Source organism: Gossypium arboreum, chromosome 1, assembly GCF_025698485.1.
Source record: "Gossypium arboreum isolate Shixiya-1 chromosome 1, ASM2569848v2, whole genome shotgun sequence".
Lineage (NCBI taxonomy): Eukaryota > Viridiplantae > Streptophyta > Magnoliopsida > Malvales > Malvaceae > Gossypium > Gossypium arboreum.
The window spans coordinates 114,198,655-114,212,946 of record NC_069070.1 but is presented as its reverse complement, the minus strand read 5'-3'; the positions used below and the strand labels follow the sequence as shown (position 1 = coordinate 114,212,946).

Here is a 14,292-nt window from a genome sequence, read left to right as displayed (position 1 = left end):
TAAATCAATTTTTTTTATTTTTTTGGTCAAAGTGAAATTTACTATTATTAATTTAAAATTTTATAAATTATAAAAAGCCTAAATGGAAAAGTTTCCATTTTAGGGGCCACCAGCTCTAGGGGTGTTTAAACTTCAATTAAAATTGAATCAACTGACCAAACTGATCTAATTTGGTTAATCAATCGGTTAACCGATCTAGTTCGGTCGGAAGTCGGTTAAAGGTTTTTTGGAATTTAGGTTAATGGTTAATTTGGTTCAAAATTGGGTAATTAACCGAATTAACCGAATTAACCGAACTTAATAAATAATATTATATATTATATGTATTAAGCTATTACTAGTCTGATTAATTCGATTAATTTGGTCAAATGAACATTATAAAATTTTTTTGATATATTTTATACTTGTTTTAAAAAAAAAAAAAAGTGAAACATATTGATTCAGTTAACTGATCGATTAACCCATTGAACACCCTGCCTGATTCCACGACTGAATAAGGAGTATAAATATCATTAAAAAAATTTAAATATTTTTGTTAATTAAAATATAATTATTTTATTTATAAAAAACCACCCACTTCATATAAACAAATCTCTTTAACCTAAAATTTTATGAGAAAAGAAACTAAGATTGGGCCCAAACATATGTCTCTCCATGAACCTTGATTTAGTACATGTTTTGAACAAAGCTTAAAAAAGCCCAACAATGGTTCTCCAAAACTCGATGGCCTTTTTATTATCCTTTCAAAACTAGAGGCCCATGTTTTATTATTGGACTATTTATTACGTCATTATAACCCAAAACGAACGGGACTAAAGACCACAGGGACACAGCAAATGGATGATGTCGTTTCTACTGTCAAGTCATACTTTTTTATTTCATTTCCTTGGACTTCTCAAAGTTACCCAACGTTTTAGTTAGCTTGTTCAAAGGTGTCATTCAGGGGAGGTCGCTTCCATCTAATTTAATCTGGATTATTATTTAACAATAAATTATTAATTGAATTTTAGATACATACATAAATGTTGGGTTTTTTTTTACATAATTTAATATTTTTTAAATAGTTAAATTGTTGACAGAAAATTGATTCATTCTCTGAGTCTGATAGTCGGAAAAATAGGAGAATGGGAGTTTAGTATGTTAGGATTTTGATAAGGGAGAAGAATCTTCATTCTATGTTGTATTTTGGAGGGATTTTAGTGACTTCTAGATGGTCCTCTCTTGAGGAGAATGCACCTATTAATAGGGGTAACCTAATAGAAGGTTCAACCGGGTAGTAAAGGATGAATGGTCCCCTCTCCCTCCTTTTCAATTAGTGACATGAGACATGCGAGTAGTCGATTACTGAGTGATCATTATGACTATTTAAGGTGGAGGGTCATTCACAGTTGCCTCTTTGTCTGCTTCTCATGATGTTACGTGTCCTAATTAAGGTAGAAGTATAATAATTTTCTTCTTAATTGAGATGTAGGTTATAAAGTGACATGGCTCGAGACCGTCTGTAGATTGTTTTTGTGAGTGGTAGCTATTGAAGATAAAGTATCAGGTGCCAGTTTGGAACGGTTCACCCTTACAAGACGAAGAGCAAATGACCAAATTTTAATTTGATTTTTGAATTAAATAATTTGAAATTTAATGATAGTTAAAATAATATATTTTTAAATCCATGTACTTAAATATCTAAGTATGATCATCAAGATTTCAAAATTAGATCAATGATTAAATTGATCATACTATATTCTTTAGTTTAATCGGTGTGACTAATTCAATTTAAATTAAATAAATTATTAAAGATAAAAGAAGCATGATAGATACATAAATGAGTACCCACTATCTGTAAAAATAAAAGGAAAAGAGATAAGGTTTATTGTTTTTTCCACAGAATTAAACCAATGAAAAAAAAGTGCAATACAGTGTGCCATTAATGATTAATCCACAGATCACCATAAATAAATACATTTCTTTTTCCTAGCTGCAACATATGGTTTTACCAAGTCTTCCCTTGCCAAACCATGTCCTACTTTTCCCAATATTTTAACATTTTAATACATTAAATCTTGAAATTCATTGAAAAATGCAAGAATTAAGACACAAACAGAATGAAGGAAGGAACACAGTTTGAGCTCATCCACTTAAGGTGTTATTTTGCTTCTGGAAAATCAACAAAAAAATTTTTCAATAATAGAAGTTTAACATCAACTACTAGTCAAATTAGATGGAAAAGGACAAAAGAAGCCCTCAATGATAGCAGCTAGGAAAAGAAAGCAGCAGTTTTCCACATTCAGACAAAATATAATAATTGTTGTCAGTAAAACAACTAAAACTAAAGAAATTTCAGAACAAGATAAGAATACATTGGGGTCCGAGAATCCTTATCCATCACCAGTTTAACTTTTACTACTTCCATTTAATGTTCCCCACAAAGTGATGAGAATTCACAGTATAAATTGTGATTCAACCCTTCAAACTCCCATCTCTACTTCCATTTCATCTGCCATCAATTTGCTTTGAAGATCATGTTGGCTATTTTTCACAAGGCATTTGCTAATCCACCAGAGGAGCTGAATAGTCCAGCTTCTCATAAATCTACTAAGAAGCCTAAACAGCCTGAAGAAACCCTAAATGATTTCCTATCTCATCACCCTCACAACACTTTCTCCATGAGCTTTGGCAACGCTGCTGTTTTGGCTTATGTCCGCCATGAACGTGCTGCTTCAGTTCATCAGAGGTAAAGTTTTGTATGGAAAATTAATTGCTGGTATTATTATGAAAGAAAAGATATCAATAGTTTGCAGTTTTGTTTGCAGGTTGTTTTGTGGGTTTGATGACATATACTGCCTCTTCTTAGGGAGCTTGAACAATCTATTTATGCTGAATAGACAGTATGGTCTTTCCAAAGGGAGCAATGAGGCGATGTTTGTGATTGAAGCATATAGGACACTAAGGGATAGGGGTCCATACCCTGCTGATCAGGTTGTTAAGGATCTTGAAGGAAGCTTTGCCTTTGTGATCTATGACAGCAAGACTGGAACCGTGTTTGCTGCACTGGGGTCTGATGGTGGAGTGAAGCTGTATTGGGGAATTGCAGCTGATGGCTCTGTGGTCATATCTGATGATTTAGATGTCATTAAAGAAGGGTGTGCCAAATCCTTTGCTCCTTTCCCAACTGGTACTTCACAGGCTCTTTTTTTTTTTTTAATTTCTGTTTTGGTTGAATTTAGTTAACCTAAGAAAGGATTGATTGGGGATGTTTGTGTGGGTTGCAGGATTCATGTTCCACAGTGAAGGGGGGCTGATGAGCTTTGAGCATCCAATGAACAAAATCAGGGCAATGCCGAGGGTAGACAGTGAAGGAGTGATTTGTGGTGCTAATTTCAAGGTTGATGTTTACACTAGAGTTAATAGCATTCCACGAGTGGGCAGTGCAACCAATTGGACTGATCACTGGGATTCCCATTAATTAGTATTTAAAAAGAGGAGAGAGAAGCAAAATTAAACATAAGAGAGATGCCATGAATATGCTCTATACAAACACTGGGGTTTCTTCTGTTTTTCATCCTAGTTGTTGGTTTTTCTTTGGGTACTTTTCTATGTTATATGTTGGTTGTGTTGGTTTAATTTCTTTGGGATATTATAGTTTCAATCTTAATTCCAATTTATAAATGTTGTACCCAATATCCAAATCAATGCGTTTGTGATCCAAACTGTCCTTTGGTCCCAATACATATTATGATTTTCCAATTTAAACATTATCATTATTTCACATCACAATCAATTTCATTTAATCACGATCACACTTCCGACTTGTTTTTGATTTATGTACGTACCTTTAGCTTACCTCCATAAAATTGTTTATAACGTGTACCAAAAACAAAATTGTTCGTCGAGTGTCGAGTGGTTGTTCAATTTATCCACTAATCATGGGTTTAATTTCTGTCCATAGAATATATTTTATGACTAGTTAATTGTCAAGGATATGTGATTTAAATCACCTTATTGTTAAGTTTTTTTTTTTTTTTTAACTTTCGCCTAGGTAACTTCAATTAATGTTCGATGACCAGGACAGATTAGAATCTAATAATAAGTAGAATATACATAAGTTAATTAAATAGTTAAGTTAATTTAATAGTTAAGGTAAAAATTAGAAAAAAATTATTTGAATTTTAGTTTGTGATGATTAAACTGTTTCATAGGAAAGAAATTAAATTGTAGAAAAGAATTGGTGTTTAGAGTGTGAACATAAATAGTCATATAATATTAATTTTAACAATTTAATAATTTAATTGAAAATTTTTAAATAGTTTGATAATTAAATTATAAATTTTTAAATAAATGATTAAAATAAAAATTCACTCATAATTTAGTATTAATAATATTTTAATTCACCCAAAAATGTAAAAATCTTTTTAAAATTAAGAAATATATATAAAATAAAAGTGAATCTTAAAAGAAAATAAAAAAAGAATCAAGGAAAAAAAAAAACGCATGATTGGCAATGGGCCAGTAATACTCTCTTTCAGCCCCCAATTCCTCACTTGCGCTTCGTTTCGCTTCTTGTAATTTCCACCAATGCCCGGAAGTGACCCGATACCCGACCCGGAAACCCTACAACCCGGCAATGCCATTGATCTCGACGGTGAAGATTACGATGACGATGAAGACGATGCTATTGAAGAAGACGATGAAGATGAAGATGAAGATGAAGACGAATACGAAGAAGACGAAGATGAAAACGACGACGTCTTGTTTGAACCCGCCACTCCCCGCGCGGTGAAGCTGAAAATGGACACACTAGTCCGACGTATGTTGACCGGCCCCGTTCCGATTCACGTTCACAACGTGATCATCAAAGGGAACACGAAGACCAAAGGCTACATAATCGAAACCCAGGCGTCAGAGGCTTTGAAGAAAGCCACCACGATGCAGGACCTGTTGCGAGCATCGGACGCTGTGAATTCGAGGCTGAAATCCCTCGGTCTCTTCGATTCGGTTGCGATCACGCTCGATTCAGGTCCGCCGGAGATTCCCGGGAGCGTCAACGTTATTATTAAGGTCGAGGAAGCGAGGAATCGGGTATCTGGAGAGATTGGAGCTTATACGAATGCTGAGGTACATTTGCTTAGCTTTTCTTTTGCTGGTGATTGAGTTATTGTGAATATATTAATGTAATTGGGTAGAATTTTAGATGGATAAGGCGATAAAAATTATTAAAATTGTTTCTTGCCTTAGAAAAAAAATGCTTGACGTTGCATTTTAATTGGGATAAAAGAGCCAAATTTTGGTCTAAACTAAGGTAGAAGTAAGCTTAAGCTCTTAAATCTTAAAATTTAGGTCTTCTGAGTTTGGTGTTGAGATGTGTTACAGAGATAAAATGAGTGTTGCTGCGCCTAAGTATTACTCAAGAAAAACACCTCAGACTTATCCAGGCGAGGCTCTTTCAATCAGGCGTGTGCCTAGGTGTGCCTTTTTGTAAGGTGATAGGCGTGTAAAAAAGGCCCGGCTGATTGAATTCCTCTTTAAATCCTTTTATTTTTCACTGTTTTCATTTGATATTACGTTTACTAGTAAGAAAGGGATCATATCGAACTCTATACTTCTCAATGTATGAGCATTCAACAACAGACACTGACTAAAAGGATATCATGTATAGTGACCAATAGAAAAACTGCATGTTTCATAGATAAACTAAACCACACTTTAGAGTTTACTATATGTCTTAAGCTTTGTATATTATATATACACACAGACTTGTAAAAAGTAAACTCACGCATATATGTATTGCGCTCTACTTCACTCAGGCTAGCACTTTTTGTTGCACCTTGTGCCTGAGGCAATGTTAGAGTTCTGCTGCCTAGTGCGCTTTGTGGCCTTGACAACACTGTTCAACAGCAAACATTGACCATAAGGAAATCATGCATATTGACCCACAAAAAAATTGCATGTTTCATGGATAAACTAGATAACATTTTAGAGTTTACTATATATCTTAAGTTTTAAATATATACACGCACAGACTTGCAAAAACTCGTACATATACGTATTGTGCTTTACTCCACTCAGGCTAACGCCTTTTTTTTTTTTGTCTTGCACCTGAGGCAATATAAGGATTCTAGCACCTTGTGTGCGCCTTGTGCCGTTGACAACACTTGAATCTGGATTTCTGATTTAGTCTTATTGTTGAATTCTTACTTTGTGATATGCTCACTCTTTAGCATTGTCTTAGCCACTCTAGTTTGGGAATTCTTAGCTAATTTATATTTGCAGAAGGTTACGAATAAAAGAAACATATGTTATGGAATATATACATATATTGCTGTATTTCTGTTTTGTTGAATTATAATTGTCTGATCTTTTTGTAGGCTAAATCTTCCTCAGTTGAAGGATCCATTAAGTACAAGAATTTGTTAGGGTTTGGGGATCTATGGGATGGTTCAATTGCTTACGGTTTTGACCGCACAGCGGAGGTAAGTGCTGGTGTATATTTGCCCAGATTGAAAACGTTGGTAGCTCCTGTGACGGTTCGCGCATACTTGTTGACCCAAGATTTGCTGACCTTTTCTTCTTACAAAGAGCGTTCCATTGGACTTTCTCTTGGCTTATTTTCGAATAGATTTCACAACTTGGAGTACCACCTTGCATGGCGTAACTTGGTAGATCCATCTCAAATGTCCTCATCTGTAAAGATGCAGCTTGGACATGATTATCTTTCATCCTTGAAGTATACATTAAAAATTGACAAGAGAAATTCTCCTGTGAGGCCAACTAAAGGATATGCTTTTATTGCTAAAACTCATATTGGTGGCCTTGCACCTGATAGTCAAAGCTTAAGATTCCTGCGCCAGGTTTGATACTAAGCATGGACTTCTTATTGCAGGTTAAGTTGAATGTATATTGTCATACTGTTATCAGTTTGGAGTTTAGACTTTGATGTAGAATAGCTTTTGTGTGCTATGTTTTCATGTGAAGTAGACGGAAGAGTGTTAGGCTTAGGAATTATTATCTATCCTTGTATATGCATGTTCTTTTATTTGTGTGCATGAATTCCATATTTTTATTCGAAACCTTCAGGAAGCTTATTTCTAGAAGTGTGAGCATTAATGGTGCAATTGACTGCTAGATGGAAGTTTAGTGCAATTGACTGCCAGATGGAAGTTTACGTATTGTGGGGCTTTTCTTCTTTAATGTGCTAAGTTAGTTTATTTTTATGAGGAAATAATGTCTTATTTTGTTTCCCTTGATGTGGAATACTGGCTTTGCCATTTAATCACAGGCATAAAAGCATCTTATCTAAACTCGGCTTATCTTTCTGGGTCTCTAGTATCTGAATTTTGTGTATGAATACAAATGACCATGTGAATTTGCCACTGTTTTTCATGATTATATTTGGTTTCTTTTTGTTGTAGACCTTTCATGTTATCATTGTTGTTATATAGACTAGCTGTTAGCTATTGTACAATTTTGCTGTCAATTTACTTCTACAACTCACCTGATTTTCTAACAGGAGTTCGATCTTCGATGTGCTATCCCACTTAGATTTTATCATGCAGCTCTTAATTTTGGGATTTGTAGTGGTGTTATTTTTCCATGGGGGAGTGGGTTCTTAAACAGGACTACATCCATACCAGAAAGATTCTTCTTAGGTGGCAATCTATCTCCAGTTTGTGCTTTAGGGGGGCCAAAAGCATCATGGGGATTTAAGACAAGGGCAACGAGTTCCTATGAACCTAAAAGTCAGATTGATGATGAGATCGCTGATGTTGCTAGTAGGGATTCTCTTGGAGGAAACTTTACTGTTACTGCTCTAGCAGACCTTTCATTTGACCTTCCAACTAGGTGGTTTAGAGAAAGGGGAATCCATGCACATGTCTTTGCTTATGCTGGAAATGTTGCCATGTTAACAGAGAATGAGTTCCGAAGTTTCTCCATGCAGAAGTTCATAGGCTCATTCAGAAGTTCAGCTGGAATTGGCATTGTCATTCCTACAAACCGATTTCGCATGGAGGTTAATTTTTTTGGCCCTTTTATTTAAAATTTTAAACCTAAGCAGCAGAGAATTGGATAGAAAGAATGGCTTAGAATTCAAAATGTGTACATTTCTATTAGCCAACTCTTTTAGGTTTTTGATTGTCATTTTTGACATGGTATATGTGCTGCTGACATTCTTGATTCATTTGCCAGCTTAATTATTGCTACATACTGAAGAAATTTGCTAATGACCATGCAAAGGCTGGCTTTTGGCTAACCTTCTCTCGGCCATCGTAGAACGTTGAACTTTTCTGCTAGGTTGGCATCTAGTAACATTGGTTGCACACGGTATTACACTGAAGCCTGCCATTTGAAGCAGTTAAGTTATTTGGAGACCTTGGCAGTTCTGCTTCTTCAACAGTTACTCGTGTTTCCCTTTTTTTCCTCAATAATGGGAGGGATTATAACTGCATTTCAGTGATAGAACTGATAGGTTTGCTTTGGTTACTGATGACATGGTTTTCTTTTGGGAGCATTACTCTTTTCTTTCCTCATTTGTCCAGATATCTTGTTTATCATTGTGTTATCTGACGTTTCGATGGCCGGTTTGTACGGCTTTGGATAATGATTTTATGTTGTTGAGCTGAAAACAAAGGAATAAATAGAAAGAATCCCTATTGTTTTTGCTGTAAAGGTTTTTTTTTTTTTTTTGAATGCCATAATTTGATATTTATGCTGAAAATTGAAATGAAGTGAATCCATGTGAAGGTTCTTTAATGATAAACACCGCTCGCAACATACACCATCTATACCATACAATTCACAATCATTAGATTAGATGAATTAACTGCTATTTAATAAATTGAAAATTTTACCTAACTTTTCTTGTTTCTTTTTGAGTTAAATTTAACTCTTAAAAAGAATTGTATTTTAATAAAAATATTAATTAAAACTTGAATTTTTAAACATGGTAATTCATGTTAATTTTTATACGACAAATAGTATTATGTCATTATGAAGTACATGTGAGTGTCATGAAAATTAATGTTTTAGTTAGCATTTCGGTTAAAATAATGATTCGACACTTTTGAAAAGTTAATGATTAAATTTAATTAAAAAATAAAGTCTCAATTGAAAAAATGTAAACATCAAAGAATAAATTTATCATTATACTATTATTTTATTTTGTATAGTTTTAAATAAAAGTTAAATATAAAAATTTGGATATCTAATAATTTAACAAATAAAGAAGAGATAATTGATTTCAAATATATTGTTTTAAATAAAATTAACTTAACATTTTTAACCTATAACAATCGGCCTACTTATTTTATTCAAAATATGAGAAAAATATATATATCAATTAAAAAGCTAATGGAATTATAAGCACATTTTTAAAAAATTAAATATTAAAAATTTCATTAAATCAAATACACCCTAAATCTGTACAGGTTTAATTGGCAGCCATGAGGAGGATAGGCGTCAATTAATGTTTCATAAAAATGTGAGAAAGATTAAAATGCAAAAGAAAAGGAGAAAGGCAATCATCTCCTTCACAAGAAAGTTGGTTTTAATATTATGAATCAAGTGATTAGTTAATTAAGTAACAAAATACTTTTGTTTAATTAAAGTTTTAATTCACATAAGATTCAATTAAGTAACAAAATGTAATCCTGGATTTGATATTGTAAACAAATTCAACTTGAATTGGCTTTATATTATCCAACAAGCTTCCAAATTTATTTTCCCATTTGGTCATGGCCATTAAAAGTGTCTGTCCCAAAGCAATAAAATTGCTTATTTAATCCATTAGATGACAAATGATTTCAAGGGAGATTTTTAATCTCTATTTTATAATTTAAAGGATTGATTGAATTATTATCCCTCACTTCAAATTTTGTTGTGAATTATCATAAATTTAATGGGTTTTGAATCTAAAATACCATACTCTTTAATATTTAATTTTACCATTTCAATTAAAAATGCAAAAAAGTTATTAATTATTACTACTAAAGATTTTAACTTGTAATTCTTATTTAGCGACAATAAATAATGTGTATATTTTTATTTTGCATTATAAATTATTGAATTTTGATTTAATCAAACTATATCATTTAATTTTAATTATTAATTACTTTTAATAAATAATATTAAATTTAATTTAATGAAATAACTAAATCCACATTCCTGTTTTGTATGCTTTTAACATGTCAATAAATTAACCTAATTGAAATTTTAAATAAAAAATTTAGATTTATTTTTTCAAAGTTCGTTTAGGTGACAAAAGAGAGTTTTATTTTATTTTTTTCCTTATCTTTTTCTTCTTAGTGCAGACAACAATATTAGGATAATTATTAGATTAATATTAGATTAGTGTTACTTTAAAATCAAAAGAAAATATTTGATACATTGCTAATTGAATTTTTAGATTCCACAAATAAGGATGAGGTTAACAAGTGGGGTATAATAAAATATTTTTAAAAATAAAATGTATGACAATTTTTTAAGGTTGCCTGTAAAATAAAAAATACAATTTAAACCACTATTATAAATATTTTAATATAAAATAGCAAGATAAATCGCTAAAATAAAAAAATGAACAAAAAAAATTCCAAAATGAAAAAGCGAAGATAGATTTAAAGTAACATTTAAAAGGGACAAACAATGAAAAACATACGAAAGGACATTCGAAGTAAATACTCATTTTTATTATTGAAAACCCCTTTTCAATTTTTTTTTTCGATAAAAATAGTACTTTATGGGTTTCAAGACCCTTGCACCAAAGAGGTCGTGCGTTTCCGAGAATTTGAAGGAAATGATGCAAGCAAAGGGGCATGATGACTTTCTTCCATTTCTTATTTTTTGGTAGGGTTTTATTTTTTAAAAAAGAGGGAGAACGAATGTTTTTGCTTGTTAGTTCCAGATATTAGGTGAAACCATAAGAATTGAGAGAACACGAAAGAAGAAACTAGGAAGAGTTAAAAGAAATATTTTTTTAAAAAAATATTATTAAAAATAAAATTTCAATTATGTAAGAATAAATTTATAATTAATTGAATAATAATTTTAATCCAGTTTTTTTTTAAGATTAGAAATTATTATTTAATTAATTCATTAATTTATTGACAGGTTTAGAAAAAAATTATAAGAATTTATAATTAGTGAATAATTTTATAATTTTTATTAGCTAGTATACAGTACATCAACATTTCTTTTTGTCTTTCCTTGAAGTTGCCTTACGTTCTTTTTAACCTTTAATTATTGTTTATAAAGTATTTTAACCCATACCTAATACCTTTAATTAAAATGTCTCAAATTTTAATAATTCTAGCTACACATATTAGCTTTTATTGTCGTCCGCAAATATTTCTTGATACCAACATTTTTTAATATTGAGAAATTCTAGGATGTGTTTCGATTTGCTTTGTTTTAAGCTTTTCAATGTTTAAAAATTATTTTATTTAGGTAAAAGTTTTGAAATATTTCAAAATTTGTAAATTGTTTTAAAATGGGATTTCAGCAACTCAATTTCTTGGATGAATTTCATTTGTTTAATAGTTTTTTTTTTTTTACTTATACAAGTTATGACAAATCAAATCTGACTTATTATTCACTGTAACGTGTTTAGGTGAAAATTTATATTTGAATATGAAGTTTATAGCAAAACCCAAAACCCTAAAATGTAAATCATAAACCTTATGCTAAATCATATAACCTAGACTTCTTTAACCTTGCATCTTAAACAACTAATCCAAACCTTTAAATTAGGAAAAAGAAGAAACCAAAATACAAAAAAACTTGTACAATTTGTAGATCAAACATGAATCACAAACCAACTTTTAAAATTTTAATATTTATATAAATTTATTGATAACAAAATTAATTACAAAATATGATTCAATTTAATTATGGCTCCCCACCGGATTTTTTGTCTAACTTTTGATCCCATTGAAGACATTGATACTAGGGCTCCTTTTGTTTGCTTGTAAAAGCTTTTCTGAAAAATATTTTTAACCTTTTCCACCATTTGTTTGGTGGAAAATAAATTCCCACCGTAAAAGCTTTTCCAAAACACGGGAAAATGATGCCTTCTTCTGGGAAAATGTTTTACACTTTTTTTTTCCCAGTAAGGCATTTTCCAATCGATTTTCCCTTCACATTCCAACACTCTGCTAAATCTTCTCCCCTTTCCTCTTCCCCTTCCCTTTTCCCTTTCCCTTTCCCTTCCCCTTGGGTTGCAAATCAGTGCCATTGTCATGTACCCTCCTTTATATTCTCTCTAGTCTACCCATTTTTATCTCTTGGATGATTCTGATCTTTGTTATCTATCTTTCTTTCTTTTTTTTTTCAATCTCTTAGCAAATTTGCATATCGATCCAAGAATTATTTGTCCTGTTTAAGCAGTACAACTAGTGCAGTAGGAATTTACAGATTGCGCCTATTATCACCCTCATTGATATGCACTTTTTTTGAGTTGATCTCCATTCTTGTTTTTGTTTTTATCTTTTAATTCTTTTTCTCGCTATTCTCATTTTACTGTAGTTGATTTGGGTAAATATTATGGTTAGGCTTGAGTGGTGTAATCCTTACCTAGAAATCAACATTTCCTGTAGTTCTTATATAATTGAGAAGCAGAAAGGAATGAGCAAAGCATTCTTGGTTTTAGTCTTGCAGATTCTTATCAAATGCCCATTGACACACTGCCATCCATGACCCAAAGTATGAGAGCAAGTAGGTCTTCCTTTAGCTCTAGCAATGGGCATGAAGAAGTTCATTTTCACAGTGTTGCTTCTATTTCAAATGGGGATGACTATGATATGTGAGCAAATAAACCTATGATATTTTCTGACCAATTGTGATTGTATAATATTTTCATGTGTGTTTTATCGTGCACTAATTGACTTGTAAGATTGGTTTATATGATGCAAAGTAATTGCACCTTTGTCTATTCAGTTGAAGTATAATATTTCACAGAAATGATGTATATAAGATGGCTGATTAGGTTGTGAAAAGTTATATTGACTTTGTTCACTTCTAATCTTGGTTTACAGGTTCATAGGTTGGAGAATTTGTATTATGAAACATAGGGTTTTGTGAGGATTAATGTAATTTTGTTGTAGGCTATATTAATATAGATGTAATGTAATTTAGCTAATGACAAAGAAGATGGTTCAAATTTGAACTAGTTTTGCATATTCATTTTGATTTTATTAATATAGATGTAATGTAATTCAGTTGATGCCAGAGAAGATGGTTCAGATTTGAACTGGTTTTGCATCTTCATTTTGATTTTATTGGCAATAATAGATGGTCCCATTTACCTTCTTTTAAATAGAATGGAAGATTATTTGACCATTTTTCAACAAAATTTTATTTGTTCTCTAGTTGACATGGAATCTTTTACTGTGTGTTTTTAGAATAAAGAACAAACAGAGCTATTACCAAAGAAGCATAGGAGATACTAAGGCCATTGAAGTTTGGATTTTAAGTATACCATCTTTCATTGGTCACTAACAACAAGATGATAATGCTAATACGGGAATGCTCCTTTCCTTGTGGGCATAACCTGTGTATTAATGGATTTTTGTAAATTTTTTTTACCTTTTCCTTGTGCAAGTGCCTTGTGTAACATGGTTATATTTATGTATGTATATGTACATGTAAAAAAATTGTGAATTCAGTCATAATGTTGTAGTTTGATTTACACACTTTGTTTAGTGAATTTAGCTAAACAATTAAATGAAAAAAAAAACTCAAATATATGTTTGTTTCATTTAAAATAGTTTTTTAAATAGTTTTTTTTGAAATATTTTCAAGAAAGTGAATTTAGCTAAACAATTAAAAGACAAGAAAAATTCAAATGTATGTTTGTTTCGTTTAAAATAGCTTTTTTAAAATAATTTTTTGAAATATTTTTAGAAATCTACCAAACAATAGAAAATATTTTACAGATTTAACCAAACACTAGAAAATATTAGCTTTTCCAGAAAAGAAAATTATTTTCTAGAAATTATTTTTCGGAAGCCATTTTCAGTCAAACAAACGGAGCCTAGGTGTGGTCTACATTTCTACATAATCCAATACATTTTGGTTGACTGATGTCCCTGAGGTCTATTTCATTGTGTATTCTAATTGGTTGAGATCGACTTTTTAAATCTTCACATTGTTTCAATTTTGACACAATTTGTAAATCTTATGTTGTTCTTAACACTCCTCATATCAATAAACTATGAATATAGAATCAAATTCTATAGAAATTATCAACATATTTTGTGCAATAGACGTGAACCTTATTTCGTGCATCAACAATAACAATGTATAGACATG

The 14,292-nt window shown here is 31.4% G+C and overlaps 2 protein-coding genes across 2 annotated transcripts; both read left to right on the top strand.

The window, feature by feature from the left end:
• The first annotated feature begins 2,341 nt into the window (after positions 1-2,341).
• LOC108480130 (stem-specific protein TSJT1) lies at positions 2,342-3,704 on the top strand. The gene is made up of 3 exons (XM_017783011.2): positions 2,342-2,728; positions 2,808-3,169; positions 3,267-3,704. The coding sequence occupies exons 1-3, from the start codon at positions 2,517-2,519 to the stop codon at positions 3,458-3,460; spliced, it is 768 nt and encodes a 255-aa protein (XP_017638500.1). The 5' UTR covers positions 2,342-2,516; the 3' UTR covers positions 3,461-3,704.
• Positions 3,705-4,259: 555 nt separating this feature from the next.
• On the top strand, positions 4,260-8,658 carry LOC108483799 (uncharacterized). Its single transcript, XM_017787386.2, has 4 exons — positions 4,260-5,109; positions 6,360-6,842; positions 7,502-8,002; positions 8,179-8,658. Exons 1-4 carry the CDS (start codon positions 4,570-4,572, stop codon positions 8,260-8,262), a joined length of 1,608 nt encoding a protein of 535 aa, XP_017642875.1. The 5' UTR covers positions 4,260-4,569; the 3' UTR covers positions 8,263-8,658.
• The last annotated feature ends 5,634 nt before the right edge of the window (positions 8,659-14,292 follow it).